We start from the raw sequence: 18,091 nt of genomic DNA, 5'->3' as shown, positions 1-18,091 counted from the left end.
ACACCGCTTCCCGTTAAGACCCCAGCCTACAAAGCAGGGGTCAACTTCGGCATTCCTGCTTTGATATCAAAGGTCCCCTGGTTACTTGTAGACAGAACAAAAGCTTTTTCATCTGGTCAGTGGGCCATACCCCTCCCCTTCTCTCTAATAAAAAATAGGGCCCATTGATGTTTTAAAAAAGCCACCACGAGAAGATGGTGTGATAAGCCAACACAGGAATTTGGTGAAAAAGAAAAAACATTTTTCTCCTTTCACATTTCCACCATGACTTCCTTTGTATATGGAAACTTAACAGCAACTTAAAACATCAGCTTTGTGTAATGAGCCCCGTTTGAACACTTGAGCATCTAAAGCTTAAAAACGTAATTATTCAAATAGTTGTCAGAGTATTAAAATGGTCTCACCTGCTCATGATGCTGCTGTGAGCTCGGTGGAGATGGGCTCGATCTCCTTCACAGCCTCTTCAATCACTTCGATCACCTGCGCCATCACCTCTGCACATGTCCCCACTGCCAACTTTTCTGTCGTTGCTGGGCCGGCAGCCGTCACTTCATCTTGGGCATCTTGGCTGAGGGTGGCCACTTCTGTGGAAGATTGCATTTTAGGCTCTTCCAAGAGTGTTGGGAGGCGGTCTGATGCCAGTTTCTGACATATGGGGCTATCAGCTTCCTGGTCGTTCTTTTTAGTTGGTGCCACATCATTCACTGGGCCATTGCTGTCAAACTCCACCACTGCCTCTTCCTCCAGCTTTGGATCTTCAAGAACCTGTGCCACCTGCAGGACCACCTGGACTGGCAAATGGATCTCAGGCTTCTCTTTCTCTTTTTTCTCCTCTGACGGGGTCGCCACCATCGTGATCTCTGGTTCTGGTTTTACTTCTTCGAACAAATCAGCAGTTTCTTGTTTCTCTGCTTGTACAACTTCCTGTGTCTCTCTGTCATCTTTGCTCTGTTTCTTCTTGACCTCCTCAAGCTCTCCATCTCTCTGACTATCTAACTTTACTTCTACCTTTTCTTCTGTCGCAACAGTCTCTTCACTTGCCTGTACCTCCACATCTTGCTTCAGTTCATCTTCTGATTTTTTCTCCTCTGCGGGGGCATCAAGGCTCTCTGCTAATTCCACTGGAGTTGTTTCAATGACTTGGATTGCAGTGAGGAGTTGTTTAGGGGACTTGGATTCCTGGGTTGGTGATGCTGGTGTTTCATGGATGGTGGCTATGGGAGCGTCTGTAACAACAGGCATCTCCATGTCAAGCTCCTTTTCTGTTGTGGCCACAGCCTGGACTGGGGCTGGGATGTTGGATGAGGGGCTGGTAGGCTTTTGGGGTTCAGACTGGTCCTCTGACACCTCCTCCACAGCATTTTGGATTACAGACTTGGCAATGACCATGCTCTGCTCTTCAATAGCATTGACCTGCTCTATCTCTTCCTTGGTTTCCTGCAGATTGTCATTGGCTTGCTCACTGACATCAGCACTGTCCTCTGACTCAGCAGCTCCAATGCTAGCATCTACCACAGCTTCTTCAACCTCTGTGCACACCTTAGTTTCCTGCACTTTGATTGGTTCATCACCAGTGGACTCTGATGTTGGGGCTTTTTCTGTCTCCACCTCCTCCTTGGTCTCTACTTGCTTGGGCTCCACTGAAAGTGGGGCAGTTACAACCGCTGTCTCCTGGGTTATGGTAACCTCTTCAGAAGGCACCACAACGGAGATGTCTTGCTCTGTTCCCTCTACACCATCACTCTTGGTGGTTTCAGATAGGGTGGAATTTGTTTCTTGTGCTACAGGCTGAACTATCATTTCTACTTCTACTGGGATGTTCTCTTCGGGGGAAGCAGGCTGTTCCACATCCAGTTCCTTTTCCTTAATTTCTATAGTTGGTAAAGTGATTTCCACAGTCTCGGTTATGACAGGTGCCTCAGCAGTTGGTGTAGTGAGATTAACAGCAATACCTTTGGGAGAGTTCTCATCCATTGATGGTGGCTGAACAATTTCAGACTGCTCTGGAAGAGTGGTGACTAAGGCAATCTTCTCGATTTCAGGTTCATAGCTCTCATTGGCGGTTTGAATTTTGCAAGTTCCCTCCAAGTTTTCAGGGGTAGACTCAAGCTCTGCAACCTCCACATGGTTCACTTGGGCCTCAAACACACTATCCATTGACACAGTAGCTTCCTCAGAAGGCAATGTCTTCTCCTCTACTAAAACCTCAGTACAAAGAGCATCACTGATCACAGCCACAGACTCTGCAGTGGGCATCACAGGCTTTTCCTGGGCTGTTTTGGCAATCTCCTTGGTTCCTAAGCCAGTGCAAATGGCCATGGCCTCCTCCTGCAAATGTGGCTTAAGGATGGTTTTTGTTTTGGACTCAGTATGCTCAATTGGTGGCTCATACTCAGTTTCAACAGTGGCTACATGCACTGGTACATCTTCAACAACCACAGATGTCTGGCAAGGGATCTCACTGACCTGCTCTGCTATGCCCTCCACAATGATCTCTGCATCCTCAGACCGGGGCTCTTGAGGGACAGAAGTGGTTTCAACAGGTGGTGAGGGAACTACAGGCTTTACTTCAGCTGTGGACAGTCTTCGCTCAGAGCATGCCTTGCCAAAAGCTGCAGGGGACAGTCCAGGCTGTGATTCAATTTCATCATCTGCAATGGTGGTTTCCGCAGACTTTGGTGTGGCGGCGTTTTCTGCTTCCTCTGGGATGTCACTCAACGGATCATATTTATCATCAACATCTTCTACTAGGGCTGGGATCCATGAGGGCGACCTGTCCTCTGAGGACACTATAGTCTGTACTGCTGCTGGTGTTGCTGTTTCCACCTCTTTAGCCTCAGATTGCTCAGCATCATACTCTGACAAAGGAACCACAGCTGGAGTGTCAGATTCTTCCTCACCAGAGCCCTGGTCGGCAGAGGATTGCTTTTCAACTTTCTTCTTCCTGCGACCGGGGAACAATTTTCGAAATGAAAATGAGGACTCTTCTTTTGGCATCTCACTGTCTGAGAGGGTTTGGTCAGTTTTCTCCTCTGTCTTCTCCTCAACTTTGGGCTTATTCTTTGACATGACAAAGCGCTTCAGTGTGTCCCAAGCAGACTCTCTCTCTGGGGGACTGGCTAACGGTTCAGGGGAAGACACCACTTCACCTTCAACCTGGTCCTCCTGGGCGGTGATGACAGGGGACTCAACTGTCTTAACCTCCTCCTCATCCTGTTTACCCTCTTCTCCTGTTGCTGAAGTAGCCTCCTCTTCAATCTTTGTCTCTTCATCGTCAGAGTCAGATGTCCTTCTTGTCCTCTTTTTGGCCCCACCCATGCACATTAGAGCCTCCCAGGAGACAGAGGTGTCCATTTTCTTTTTGGGCTCCTCAGTACTCCCAACCAGTTTCTCAGTGTTTTCGGTTTTTGGCTCCTCGTCAGCTGGCTTTTCCTCCTTAGCCTCCTCCTCCTCCTCGCCACATTTATCTGTGAACACGGCGCTCTCTGTGGAGGACAATGTGGCTGATTTAACTGGTTTCTCACCCGTGGCCTCATCTTCACTCTCAGAGGACCTCTTTACACGCTTTTTGGGCGTCACCAGTTTTTTGAAGGAGGACCATGGAATGATGCCATCTTTCTTTTTCTCCCCATCAGAGGGGACATCTCCTTCGGGCTCTTGGCTAGGTTCAGCCTGGTTGGTTACCGCATCAATGTCATGCTCCCCCGAGTCCTCTGGAGATGATGCACCGCTGTCGGGTTTTTGACTTTCTGCTGCGTCAGTGGAGGATTGAAGTTGTTCAGTTGCCTGCTCCCCTGACTCAGTTATCTTGGCCTCAGCATCTTTCTTGCTTTTTTGTTTCTTGGTGGACAGCTTCTTCAAACCAGCTCCAGCGAAAAGCTTCTTCAGGGGGCTCCCCTGAGGTTTGGCCTTCTCCTGGGATGAAAGCAGCTCAGTCTCAGTGGTCACTTCCACTGGTACCTTTTCTTCCTCTGCAGCAACTTCTGCCTTTTCCTCTGCTGGTGCTGGCTCATCAGCAATACTAGCTTCAGCTGCAGGAGCAGCAACTTCAAGCTCTGGAGTCAGCTCTGGTTTCTCTTCCGCAGGAGTTGTAGCCTGAGGCTCCTCCTTGGACTCTTGCTCTACTTCAATCTTTTCTCCCTCTTCTTCCACAGCCTCAGTGGTCTCCTCTGCCTCAGCAGTCTCCTCCTCAGCAACTGTCTCCTTTTCTTCCTCTTCTTTGGATTTCTTGATGCTGGCTTTCTTTCGCAGGTTTGAGAAGAGTCCTCCAGTGAACAGCTTCCTGAATGGCGACTGTGCGACCTCCTGGGATGGTGGGCTGGTCTCAGATTCCTTCTCTGCTACTTCCTCCTTGGCCTCTTTAGCAACATCTTCATCTTCAGCACCCTCTGCTGGAACTTTGGTGGTTGTGGCCTCTTCCATCTCCTCCGCAACATCAGTCTCTGCAGCTGATGTTTCGACATTTTCTTCAATCATGACTTCCTCCTCTGCAGAGGAAGCCTTCTCCTTAGCATCATCAGTTGGCTCAATAACGCTCACCTCCTGACCTTCTTTGTCTTTAACTGTCAGTAGCTTGACAGGGTCCTTCTCCTCACTCTTGTCCTTTTTCAATGTGAACTTAAAGCCCACAAATCGGAAGATTTTCTTGAAGCCTACTTCATTGGCCTCATCAGGTTTCTCCTCAGCTGCCTTCTCCTCAACGGCTGTGATGTCATTTGCATCGGAGAACTCTTTCTCCACCTTCTCTCCATTTACCTGGGGGGGCTCCTCACCCTGGATGGCATTCATTGTCTCAGGAGCTTCCTCTTTCTGAACCACAGACACACTGTCTGGCTGGCCAACTGAAACAAGAATAAACCAAACAGTTAAAAGTTAGATGTTTGTTGGAATTTTCTCTTATTCTATGTCTTTGACGTTCAATAAATTCAATTCAATTGATCAAGAAAAAATACTGTCCTGAGATTCGGGTTGGAAATTAAGGCTTTATCATTATAATACCATTTAATGTTTATCTACTTTTACTGCCAAATTATATTTGGATTTGAGCAAATTTAAGTAAAATGGTCTCGGGGCTGTAGTTGTACCAGATGTATCCCCAACATAAATTATTTTTGACAGGAATCTGAACCAGCAAAAAAAATCTAAACAAACAATTCTGTAATGAATAATATGCTTCCCTAACATTACTCCAAAATCTGAGAGAAGTGGTCCCTGACAAAAGTAATATTATTTGTGATTGCCTCAATGTCATCTGATAACAATCAGAGCTCTTTCCCAACTAATCCCTGAGACAAAATCCCTTGTGCGCATTTAATCAAGCATATGACCATCTAATTACAATCAGATTTGCAATTTGTTCCAGTTAAACCTTTCCAGTATAAAATACCAAAGAAATAAAAGTTAATGCAATGACACTAATAAACAGTAACCCCTGAATGAACCCCTGAGGTTTTACAGATATAACAAAAATGGAAGTCATCCCCCTGCCAGTAAACAGACTCCCAAAGCACTTCACTGGGAAAACGACCACAATTAAAGATTCAAAGGTGCATTCTGAGTTGTTTTTACATCACTTAAGAGACGTCTCTTAATCCTCGTTAGGAGGTCCTTGGTCTTTCCTTCATTACTCAATGATAGGGCAAATGGGATGCCAACAGCTGAGTTAAGACAACACAAGATTCCTCACACACACACACACACACAAGGTAAAATTCCTGTCATATCTATCTGTGTTTTGACAGGTTGAGGGATGGGCGGTGAGGTTTCAGGGTGGTAGGGTCCTATGATCCCTTTGTCTGTCATTTCCTTTTTTCCCTTTCTCTCCATATCGCTCCCTTTTGCTGTTCCTCTCTCCTTTCTCTTCGATTGGTCTCTTTTTATTTTTACTGATATCAAGATGGCAGGGGGGAAAGCTCACATCTGGTGCGAGGCGATTTTTTACTCTCTGGGGGGTTCTCAACCCTCAACCTACCCTTGGACCCCCCCCCCCAACAAATTCCCCAACATTTGTTAATGCCTGGATATCAGCTTACTTGGATAAACACACAGTCATGGCAACACATAGAAACACACACACACATCACATTCACTTAACCACATCGCCATAAGAACCCACCCGTCTCCTCTGTCAGTCATAAACACACCAGCCCTTTTTTTCTCTGTTTACTCACACAAACGCACACACACACACACACACACACACACACACACACACACACACAGACTCCTCTGTTCACCCCACAAACAAACGTGCAAGTACAAAAAACAACTTTAAAAAAAACAACACACATATATAAAAGAGTGCAGCACAATTCTAAACTAGGAACTTTCATTATGAGCATAAAAACGACATTTCTCAATCCAGCAGATAGACAGTAGGTAGTGAGGCAACTAAGTCTCACTATGGCCATAAACTGAGCACCATGGCAATTTCTACTTAATTGATTCTGAGCAGCTTTTTCTTGAGAAGATGCTCTCAGAAATGCTTCCTTCCACAAACTTGAAACTCGTGAATTCATACGTACAATTTTGTGTAAGTGAAAGAGTACGATGTCCTTAACTCACATACACACACACACACACACACACACAAATGCATATAATATTGTGTGCCACAATCTCTCCACATCCTTTTGCTAAAATTACAGATGTGGGGTTTCACACAGTGGCCAGGCATTCCTTGAATATCACGGGTTTTGAAAAAGAAGAAGAAAAGACGTGTCCTATTCGTGGGTTAAAAAACATACCAGGCCAAAAAAAGGGACGTAAAAAAAAATATTTTTTTTTACCAAACTCCACAGCATCTCTTACTAAATCTGGGCGAGACAAAACTGTGCTTTCATGCATTGTAATTGTCCGCCGGGCTCTCTCTTTATATACGCCCGTCTTTTGTGCATGCATTTGACACAAGGAATGTGAGAAATGCCGGTCTTTCCAAGTTTGGGCGAATTGTTTAGGGATGCTGTAAGTACAAATTAGATGGCGACACCATTGTGATGACAATGAAGCATGTCTTCATGGGCTGTTGGTTCATATCAGAAACCGCTGCCCGGCATTGTTTTGGGAAATTCTAATTTTGAATATATTGGCCTCTACCCCTCCTCAAAATAATTCCTACTCCCAATCCCCTTGACCCAAATTCCATCACAGCAGGATGGATGAAGACCCGCCCCCTTCCCAAGGACCCGCCCCCTTCCTAAGGCATACACACACACACATGCAAACACAATAGCCAGCCAGCCCTCTCTGGCCTAAGAAAATAGCCAGGGAGTGGAGGGGTGTTTTTTCTTCTTCTTCTTCACCTTAATGTCTACACAAACCATAGTGGAAGAAGACCACACATAAATAGCTTTTATCCAAATTACATCGACAAAAATACAGCTCAAGAAAAAGGAAACAAGAGGCTGTCTTTCACCTTGGGTCTTTCACCTTCAGCGGGTGCAATTTGCAAAATAACAAAGCTGTTACTGTTAGGTGTGTGTGTGTATGTGTGTGTGTGTGTTGAGTGGGTAAGAGCAGCTCTCTCTCTCTCACACACACACACACACACACACACACACACACACACACACACACACACACACACACACATTTGTCATAGTAAAGGTTGTTGTTATGTTGTCAAACCAGGCTATTGTTACGCAGGCAAGTCAAGACAGGAGGGCGCTCAAAGCGCCGTATGAAATATAGTCAGCAAACACCTGACGGCGGTACATCATCCTGCAACCCCGGCTCCTAATCTGTGTTCACACAACACTGTCAGCTGCCTGTCGCCAGTGAGCCACTGCAGACCCGTGTCACTGCACAGTCCCGGCGTGGATAAACAACGCTGTTTCCACCGAGGCCCATCCAGATTGCGAGCTGGGGGCGTGACTGGTGTGCGGGCCCCAGACTATGTCATGTGTATCTATGCGGATAATAAAACAGAGACCATGTTGATTTAACAGAGTACTGGCGTCCCCCCTGTCTTTTTGATCTTTCTTTTCCGCCTCCCCCTTTTCTTTTCTTTTTAACAGGCACACGACTGTTAACTCCTCCATACTGGTTCGGGTTGGAGCGAGGGTCTGGAGGCGACGTGGTGGTGGGGGCGGGTGGGTGGGTGGGTTCTGGAGGGGGTGAGAGTAAATGGGGTCCGGGGGGGTGGGAGGCACTCTCAGTAATGACTGTACTGGGAGGAATGTGTACGTGTGAGGGGTGAGACTACAGGGGGTGAGAAGGACCTAGTGGAGAGATGAAGGAGTAGGAGACCAATGGGGTGGGACGGGGGTGGGGTGGGGCAGGGGGTCCTGGGGCCGAATGTCTGGCTCACAGTTAGCGGGTGTTACAGTTTTCTGTCACACTCATACTTTGAATGCTTCTCCCTGCTGGACACAGGCAGGCTTCATTTGTGTGTGTGTGTGTGTGTGTGTGTGTGTGTGTCTGTGTGTGTGTGTGTGTGTGTGTGCGTGCGTGCGTGCATGCGTGTGTGTGTGTGTGTGTGTGTGTGTGTGTGTGTGTGTATGTGAGCTCTTAAGTGTGAGTATGTGGTAAGGCTACACTCTCATATTAAACAGCATCTCTGCAGCCAAAAAAACCACTTGCTGTAAATCTGTCACTACCCATCAGTGTCTCCACCGACTTTCTGTTGACTGCTAAGAGATGTGGCTTGGGTGTAGTATGTGTTTGCGAATGTAGTGGTAGTATTGGTTGTGTGTGTGAGTGGGTGTGTGTACTGGGGGGGGTGAGAGTAAGGATTGGGGCGGGGGCTGGGGAGTGAGTAGAGTACTGAATGGCATCTATTCTTCCTAGACACTCTTATCTGCAAACTTTGCCACCCAAATGTATGCAAATCCTCGCTCTAATTACTGTAGTCTGAAAATCCACCAAACAAAAGAAGTCAGTTAAGAGCGAGACCATCGAGACAAACAACCCCCTCCTCCCCATCCCCTCCCCACCAACACACACACACACACACACACACACACACACACACACACACACACACACACACACACACTCACTGGGAGGACTGGGAATAACAGCCAGTCTCTAGCAGACCCCTGAGTCTCTGATAGGTGTGGTCACACTGTCTCCGAGGACCCCGAGACATCACCCGTCAGACCCCGCGGCACTCTGCCTCTCCACTCTCTACCCCGACCACTCGTCTCTTCCTTTATCTAATCAACTGCCAGCCAAAAAGCCTGTGACTGCATACTGTGGTAAACCACAGCATGATATGCAAGTCACCCATGGGAATGCTTTAGCATTCCTCATCCATACGGATCGGGAATCTCTGAGGTTGCCTACATGAAGCAACGCCGCAGCCCTGCTTTGTTTAAACCTTCACTTTTAGTTACATGGTCTGTAGTGGAATCAGCTTTTGGCATGTAATTAATCCCATGCAACCAAGTCGAGGCTGCACTTCACCTAGCTGAACAGATTCCCATGAAGAAAAACGTGCACCCGGGCGGATCCTGGGATTCAAGACGACCATTAAAGCACTTCATTCAAATGCCCCTCCAGATATTTAAAGCTGACATTTGGTACCGTGTGAAATTCCTTATCCTGCCCCGAACAACAGGCGACTCATATCACAGCACCGTGAACGAGCTCGGCTCTGTGGGCTGACCGTGCCTTCACTTAAGGGCATCTGAAGGGACAGGGATGCATTCTGGGAAAACATCAGTACTTACAATAATAATTACAATGTGAGGCGCCGAGCATGGAGGGAAACATAACGCATGTGTTTACTTTCTGTAGTTTGGCTCCCCTGACCACTGCTAGCTCATCTTTGTCTCAGATCATGACTGCAGTCCTCAGCACTAACCACACCCTCAGGACAACAATGCCTTTGGTCACGCTCCCTTACTTTGGGAGAGACCGCCGCTTTCATGCAACAGTTACTGTTGCAGGAACAAAAAAAAAACAAAACAAAAAAAAACAAGGCTGGAAGACACAACCAACTTGTAAAAGTAAACACTTCCTTGATAAAGGAGCTAGTGACCCTTCATTTACCCTGCGGGAACATGTTTTACCCACGTTAAAGAGCTGCAGCCTTCTGGGGCAGAGCTGAAGGGGTTGTTTTCATCACACCAGTCCTGAGGGTTTCAATACAACACATTACACCATCAAGGGGTCATTGTTCCTACCTGTCAGAGTTATTGTTCCAAGCATTAGTAAAACTCCAAAAACCTATTTCTCGGAAAACGTACAGGAAGATAAAATGCAAGAAGAAAAAAATAGATCCTAAAAATCTGCAATTAAAAAAAAAAGAAAAGAAGAAGAAATTCTCCAGTATTTTGTAGAGCTTCAATTCTTTGTCTGCAAACTCAATAAAAAGTGCAGGATTTGCTTTGTCCAAACAGCTTGGCTCTTCACTTGTAAACGCGGAGCGCTGCTTTCTCTCTCTCTCTCTCTCTCTCTCTTGCTCTCTCGCTCCCTCACTCTCTCCTCCTCCTACACTTCTCACTCCGTATGAAAAACAGAGAGAGCTACACACACATTTCAACAGACTGACACACATGTCATGTTGGGACCACCCCCTGCCTCCCCCACCCACCCCCTTCAGCTGTTCTGAATGAGCCCCCCCCCCACCACCACCACCACACACCCCTTATCCAGCCTCCCTCCCTCCGTCTCCCTCTCTCTCTCTCTTCTTCCCCTCCTTCTCCTCCACCTCGCTCTCCTTCAGTGCTCGTCATGTGTTGCTTTTCATGGAAGCGACCCCGCTTGTCTCACCCCTCAACCTCTTCAACCTTCCTCCCCACCCATTGTATGTGTTCATACCCCATGGAAGCCCCCCCAACCCCCATCTCCTTACACACTCACTCACACTAAACACAAACACTCACTCACACACACACACACACACACACACACACACAATCAAGCGTGGAGGTTTAGGGGCTTTTTTTAGGGGTGGGGGTACAGTGCTCATGCTTCATTCTTTAGTGGTCCTCTACCACTGTTGCCCTAATACCCATGTGCCCTAAAAAGACAGTTTCTCCCAAACTTTTAACAAAGCCGGTGGAAAACAGTCTTGAGGCCCCCTCCTGTTTTGTCCCCCCCCCCTTTCAGGGAGGTGACAGGGCTCTCCCCCAGACTCCTTGGCCCATATCACCCGTCATATCGAGGAATGCTGACAGAGACAAACTGCAGAGGGAAATGCATAAACACACAAGATTGTGGCTTTTTTTTTTTAGTGCCATTTTTATTTCAGTTCCACCTTCCATTCCTTCCTGATTGGCGATGGAATGTTCCCCTTCTCTTCTTTTTTTTGTTTTTTTTTTCCCCAATCGCTTCCCTGATTCTGAGCTCCTGCAGCGGAGAGAGAGGCGAGGAGGCCGTAATATGAAACTGTGTACTAGCTTTAACCAACAGTAACCGCAAACCAGAATGCAACACGGTCCACTTATACGGCCCATTGGGTTCTAACATGCGACTGAAACCCAGGGACGGGGCTGCCAGCGAAACCACGCCTGCCTCCTGTGAATGTTAATGGAACCTTCTCAATTAAGTCAATACAGACCCATTTAATTCAGCTTTTGTCTCCGGGGGGGGGGTAGTTGGGGAGGGGAGGAGGGGGGGGGGTAGAGACACCCAGAGGAATGTGGATAATTCCCCAGGTAAACACCGGCATATAATCAGATCTGTCACACGTCTGCCTTCTTGCCCCATCAGAATGTGTGAATTTCATCTGGTCCCTATGGGCGTGTGTGTGTGTGTGTGTGTGTGTGTGTGTGTGTGTGTGTGTGTGTGTGTGTGTGTGTGTGATGGTAACATCGGTCATCAAGTGTCGCCTGAAAACCCAGTCAGCTGCAGTCTGTGTCCTGAGACGGCTGAGACGGGTGGTCTCAAACAGGACATATAGCCGCTGCTGCTGCTGTGGATAAAATAACAAAACCCATTAATCCGTGTTTGAAATGTCACATTTGATCTGTGGGACCACAAACAATCAGCAAAACAGTAATGAGATTTAGTGTAGGGTTTTTTTTTTATCTCAAAACTAAAACGTCTGTGTGCTTTCAACGTTACAGTCTCCTCCCTCCATCACAACATCAGTGTACCAAGAGCCACAAATCGAATCGAAAAAGTATCGTGACCTCGGCCTGCTGGGACGCGAAACCCTGGATCGACTGAGCAATGGGGTGGTGGGGGTATTCGAAGTTAATTAAAAACAAATTATCTTATTTTCTCTTTACCCCACAGCACTTCCTGTTTTGCTGTTCCTCTGGTTTCGCTGAGCCGAGGGAGTCATGAATACCAAAGGTCCTCAGACATGAATGGATGGCTTGGTGGGTCTCATCAAAGGGGGACCACTGGGCCGGGGGGAAGGGAGGAGGACCCCGTCCCTACCATGAATCCCCGTCCTATGTCTTTATAAAGGACGGAGCATATCTTCTGGGGGGGGGGTGGAGATTATGACGAGAACCTCTGAAGAATTCTTATTAGCTTAAACGCTCTGACATTTGAGTTTGCTCTCTGTGTTGCACTTTTAAACCGCGTCTTCGTCGCCTTTTACTCGTCTTTTTCTGCTCATGACTGTTTCAGGCCCTCTGCCTCCTCCAGACACAAAGCACATTAAGCTGCATTTTATGTATTATCAATTCATTACAAGCACTCGCTTGGTTCAGCCATAGAAGAAAACTCCATTCACTGTTATAAAACAGTTTTTACCATATATATATATACATATACATATATATATATATATATTTATAGCGGCATGGTGGCACAGTGGTTAGCAAGAAGATCCTGGGTTCGAACCTTGGGGGTCGTCCCAGGTCGTCCTCTGTGTGGAGTTTGCATGTTCACCCCGTGTCTGTGTGGGTTTTCTCCGGGTGAGCCGGTTTCCTCCCACAGTCCAAAGACATGTAGGTGAAAGGTGAATCGGCCATACTAAACTGTCCCTAGGTGTGAATATGTTGGCTCTGTGATGGACTGGGGGCCTGTCCAGGATGTCTCCCCGCCTGCTGCCGCCCAATGACAACTGGGACAGGCTCCAGCATCCCCACGATCCTGAGAGCAGGATAAACGGTTCAGATAATGGATGAATGTAATATATATATAGGGTCCATAGGGTTAGTGGGTGTGTCAGGAAGGGTATCTGACGTAAAATTTTGCCAAATCAGTATGTGGATTGACAAGACCATACCGAATCAGCCGAGGCCTGCATTAACAACAGCCAGCATTGGTGCTGTGCCTTCACAGGGTCCTGATGGAAACTGTAAAATCCACTATGACGACCCTTGAAAAACAGGGAAAACGCTGAAAGAAGAAGATATAACATCTGCGTGTGTGTCTGTATGTGTGTATATATATATATATATATATATATATATATATATATATATATAAACCACCCTCTCCTTTTTTAAATAGGTAGTATCTGGTCTGTTCTCGATCCTACTGTTATGGAGGGGTACAGTGAAATTTTTACTCTGACATGTGAAGGAAGTCAGTGGTGGAGGGTAATTCAGTAAGAATGCAGGGACGGCGAACCCTCGAGTGACTAATCCGGTGGTGGTGATTACGCTACATGACCCCGTGTAGCACCGCTATCACCTCCATCACAACTGTGTAGTATGCTGAGTGGACACTGACTCACACAGAGAAGAATAACATGAGGTGAATCAGATTTTTTTGCCCCCCCCCCCCCCCCGGTGCCTCTTCCACACGAGTCATCGACAGGCACATTCCAGGACTTCCACACGTACTGACGCATCTTCACTCAGGTGTGCACACACACACACAAACACAAACACAAACACACGCACCCCACCACCACCGTGGGCTACTGCAGTACTCCTGGAAATATCGTCATAAAGCATCCATACAGCCCCAGGCTATTCATCTTGGTAAATAGCTGACACTAATGGATCGCATCGGAATGGTTCACACCCCCAACCCCACCCCCGCCCCCCTTCCTCCTCGGGGCCGGTGTAAATTTGACAAAATTACACTGCCATCACAACACGCAATGAATGACGGTGGGGTTTTTTTTTTCTTTTGTTTTGTGGGAATCAAACCGCTATTATGTCGGGCTATGATAAGATGGAGCCTGGGGCAGATACCGTGGATGACGCCCACACATATCTGCAGGATCAGAAGACGTGCCTGCGTGGAGGAATGTTTGAGGAGGGATCGTCCGTGATGGGTTTGGGGTTGGAGGGGATGGGTGGAGGGTCTCCATAGCCGGTAAACTAGCGTGTGACATCACTGGACACCATTAGAGGAAACCGCCCCTCCGTCGGCGAATTCCAAGAACTGTGAAGGATGATGTCGAAATAATTGGAGGAAAAGGAAACGAGGGCTATTTGTGTGGGAGTGTGTGTATATGTGTGTTTGTGTGTGTGTGTGGGGGGGGAGGTTGCGTGAGTGGGCGAAACCGCGCCATAGATCAGGGAGCGTTTTCCTCTCAGCGCCTCTCGTTTCTTCTCGACTTCTCCAGCGACACTTTTACACGCTCTTCATTCATCCGCCCGATGCACACTCCAGCTTCCTTTCATCTCTCCTCTTCTCCAGGCCCTTCCTCTTCCTCCTCCCCCCCGTTTTCCTCTGCCGCTGAACTGCCATCCCACCCCTGAGCCTGTATGTGTGTGGGCCGGAGGGACAAATAAGAATGTCGCACAGGAAACATACCCAATCCTTGACATCACCACTTCCTGTTCCTCCTGCCCGTTTCCTAGAGTTATATTACGTTACCCTACTGTTGCTCACTTTGTCCCACAACCTTTCCGCCTCTTCACCCTCGCTAACAATTGAAAACAAGTGCGTAATTCTTTACCGTAAGGAGTCAGTGTTATGAATGCGAGTTGCGTAACATGGCGTGACCAGATTGAAGGGCACAGTAATGACAAATTGATTTTGGGCATATCTCAACCATCTTTTCACCTCGCTTTATGGTAAACCATGTATTGTTCAAATGACTCAACATACTGGGGTGGGTGACTGTTGGCATGAAACCATTTTTATGAGCAATTAAAGTTCGGAGCCAATCTTTCCCATCCTGATAACCTGACAGACTTTTTTTTACCCCCCCCCCTTTCTCCCCAGTTGGCCAATCACCCCACTCTTCCAAACAGGCGCCCTGACCGACCAAAGGAGACGCTAGTGCAGCGACCAGGACACACACCCACATCCGGCTTCCCACCTGCAAACACGGCCATTTGTGTCTGTAGGGACGCCCGACCAAGCCGGCGGTAACACGGGTATTCGAACCGGCAATCCCCGTGTTGGCAGGCAACGGAATAGACCACTACACTACCCGGATGCCCTGACTACAACTTTTGTTTGCATTCCTGAAAGGGTTTACACACCTAACAGTCCGACATTTGGGCAAGATCGGTTAACTTTCCTGCTATTGTTATCTCGAAACTGTTGCTGGTTGAATAATGAAACTTGGCGTTTGGAGGTCAACAGCATGTCTTCGTTACTCCGAGAGGCCCGGTCCACGTTTTGATAGGTGAATAAACTTGACTTATCTGCTAAACACGCCGGTGAAAAGTCTCATCAAACAAGGTTGCAGTGTTTGATGACTGATAGAAATGCATGTTTCGGTTGTGCGTGTGTGTGTGCACGCATGTGTGTGTATTTATCTTGCCAAAACTACCCCTTTCTGAAAACGTAGCATGTATCTGAAGTGTACTAAACAGTCAAAGATGATGTCAACCCAAAAAAAAAAAAGGGAGGGGAGGGGAGTACAACGGCCAAATCTCTTTCACACACACACCCTAGAAGTGGCTCACCCTGCCCGGGGGCAAGACAGGGCCTTCTGCCCCATCCCCTCCAAGCCCCCACCAGCATTAACCAGATGACTCCCACTCCCTTACCCAGCTGTGCATTAATCCCACTCCCGACCCAAACAACATGAGAACTTAACAAAGGGTTGTTATTTTTCTTCTGCACAGTCTCTCCTCCTCCTCCTTGTGTTTGGTTCACTTCTTCTGCAGGACTCCTTACTGTAAAGCTCCGCTCAACGTTCAAATTTGGCACAGATCCATTAGCTTGTAGGTGGGGAAACGGGGGGCTGAAAAAAAAGTATAAAAGAAAAAGGGGGAAGGTGAAGGAGGGGATCGGTCACATTCCTGGTCCATTCTCTGGATCCTCTGTGCGCCTGGGGGAGGTTAGGGGATGGGGAGGGAGATTAGGTTCCCTGATGCAGGAAAAGATGAGAGCGGAGGGCCCAAGGGGAGACGACGAGGTCTGAGGGTGTCTGAAAAACCCCAGCTAGGAGGCTCCAACGAATTTGACCTTATTACAGTAACTTAAAAATGTCAGGGGCTTTCTTAGAGCCTTTGTCTTACTTCCACTTTCTGATGGCTCCTATGCTAGCATGCCTTAAAGTATGCTAGCATGGCTTAAAGTATGCTAGCATGGCTTAAAGTAGGCTAGCATGCCTTAAAGTATGCTAGCATGGCTTAAAGTATGCTAGCATGCCTTAAAGTATGCTAGCATGCCTTAAAGTAGCCTCGCCTGCGAAGAGAAATCCGTGTCAAAACAAACAACGACGTAAAAAGCTGTGCATAGGTGGAGAGTAATTGAACCATCCAACCAAACAATGATGGATCTCAGGGGATTGTGGGGCTTTAAAGCACTCAAATCGTGACACTTGGCCTCCCTAATAGTTTCCTCTGGGAGTTTTTTTTTTCTTTCTCTCTGTAAGGCAAATCAATCATTCTCATCACTTGGGCCAAATCCACAGGGACAGCATGTGTACAACCAAACCAGCAACAATAAAACTGCTTCCGGCGGAGTATGAAACAGCGCACGGAGAGCCGTCTCAGCGGGAACGTTGACTGCAATGAATTTCGTCATCTGAAATGTACAAGAAATATATCGCAAAATCTCAAAAGGGAAGAGGCAACAGCTGGATCGCGTTATGAGGGCGAAGCCATAATGAAGAAGTTAAGACATAGCTTAAAGTGAAGGGAGAGGTCCCGTCCGCATGCACGCTGGAATGTTTTGGCAGCCTGCTGCTGTCTGTCCCTCAGAACCAAGCCTGGGGAAACACATCCAGAACCACACGGACTCAAGGGTTCAAAAGGCTCATTCATCACATGCCTCAAGTACACACATGTACAATGGGCAGTGAAAGGATTTGTTGGTAAACTCTGAAAACTGCAAAAACATGAAGTGGAACATCAATAAAATAAGATTTGAAAAGAAAAGCTAAAAATCAGGATAACTTTACTCAAATATTATTGTATTTCATGCACACACAGTACCATGGACTACTACTAAACATCCAAGTCTTGTACTTTGCAAGGAACAGGATATCCATTATTCTTCGGGGGCACACAAAGACCCGGGTCAAAGAATAAAGAATATGTCCAAGCAATTCTCTTGTGTTCTCCAAAATACCAGATAATAGGTCAGCATTGCAAAATAGGACAAAACAAGAGCCAAAAATGTAATACTATTTGAAAGCTGAAAATGAAAGCTGTAACCTGAAAATGATTATTTATCCGATGCTATCTAACTGTCCTTATGTGGTAAATTCCATCCATCTGGTACCCCAAATAGGTTAAAACAAACAATGGGATCTTTTTTGAAAACACATTTGAACCCAACTTTAACGTCAAATACTCCAAGTAACAAACATCAACTATGCTGAGCACCACCAACTACACACACACACACACACACACACACACACACACACACACACACACACACACACACACACACACACACACACACACACACACACACACACACACGGCGTTGTCTCACTCTCCATTCGTCTAAAAGACTTCATCTGTCCTCTTTAGCAGACTGCCAGCCATCTGGGAGGGACCAGCTAGGCTACGGCCAGTGAATTAGATCAACCATGATGTCATTTTCTGGGCCCCCTACTGAAATCCACTACCCCCACCCCCGAAACAAGAAACACAAAAAACACAAACACACATACACACACACACAGAGCCCATCCCCCTCCCCCATTCCACAGTTGGTGACTCAACTGATCTATCTGTACTCCTTGCAATCCCCCCCCCCCCCCGGCAGAGTAACATCTGACTCCTCTCACAACTCCTGCTCCATGTCATATTGACTTAGTTTCTTTCTCCTAACCTGGCGTAGATTCAGTGTTGCCAAGACTAGGGGTTAA

The 18,091-nt window shown here is 47.2% G+C and overlaps 1 protein-coding gene across 2 annotated transcripts in view; it reads right to left on the bottom strand.

Moving 5' to 3' along the window:
- The window catches only part of akap12b (A kinase (PRKA) anchor protein 12b), a 62,741-nt gene that overhangs the window by 3,567 nt on the left and 41,083 nt on the right, over nt 1–18,091 (bottom strand). Inside the window, exons 1-2 of one of the 2 annotated variants that reach the window (XM_056295097.1) lie at nt 10,128–10,434; nt 405–4,841 (exon numbers count right to left, since the gene is read on the bottom strand). In XM_056295097.1, the coding sequence (XP_056151072.1) occupies nt 409–4,841; nt 10,128–10,152 (4,458 nt within the window). In that variant the 5' untranslated portion in view covers nt 10,153–10,434 and the 3' untranslated portion in view covers nt 405–408. Of the gene's footprint in view, nt 1–404; nt 4,842–10,127; nt 10,435–18,091 lie in introns of those variants that run through there. The other variant, XM_056295096.1, reaches the window with a different exon arrangement.

The sequence above is a fragment of the Lampris incognitus genome, chromosome 15 (assembly GCF_029633865.1).
Source record: "Lampris incognitus isolate fLamInc1 chromosome 15, fLamInc1.hap2, whole genome shotgun sequence".
In the NCBI taxonomy this organism is placed as follows: Eukaryota; Metazoa; Chordata; class Actinopteri; order Lampriformes; family Lampridae; genus Lampris; species Lampris incognitus.
This window is presented reverse-complemented; position numbering and strand designations above follow the sequence as displayed.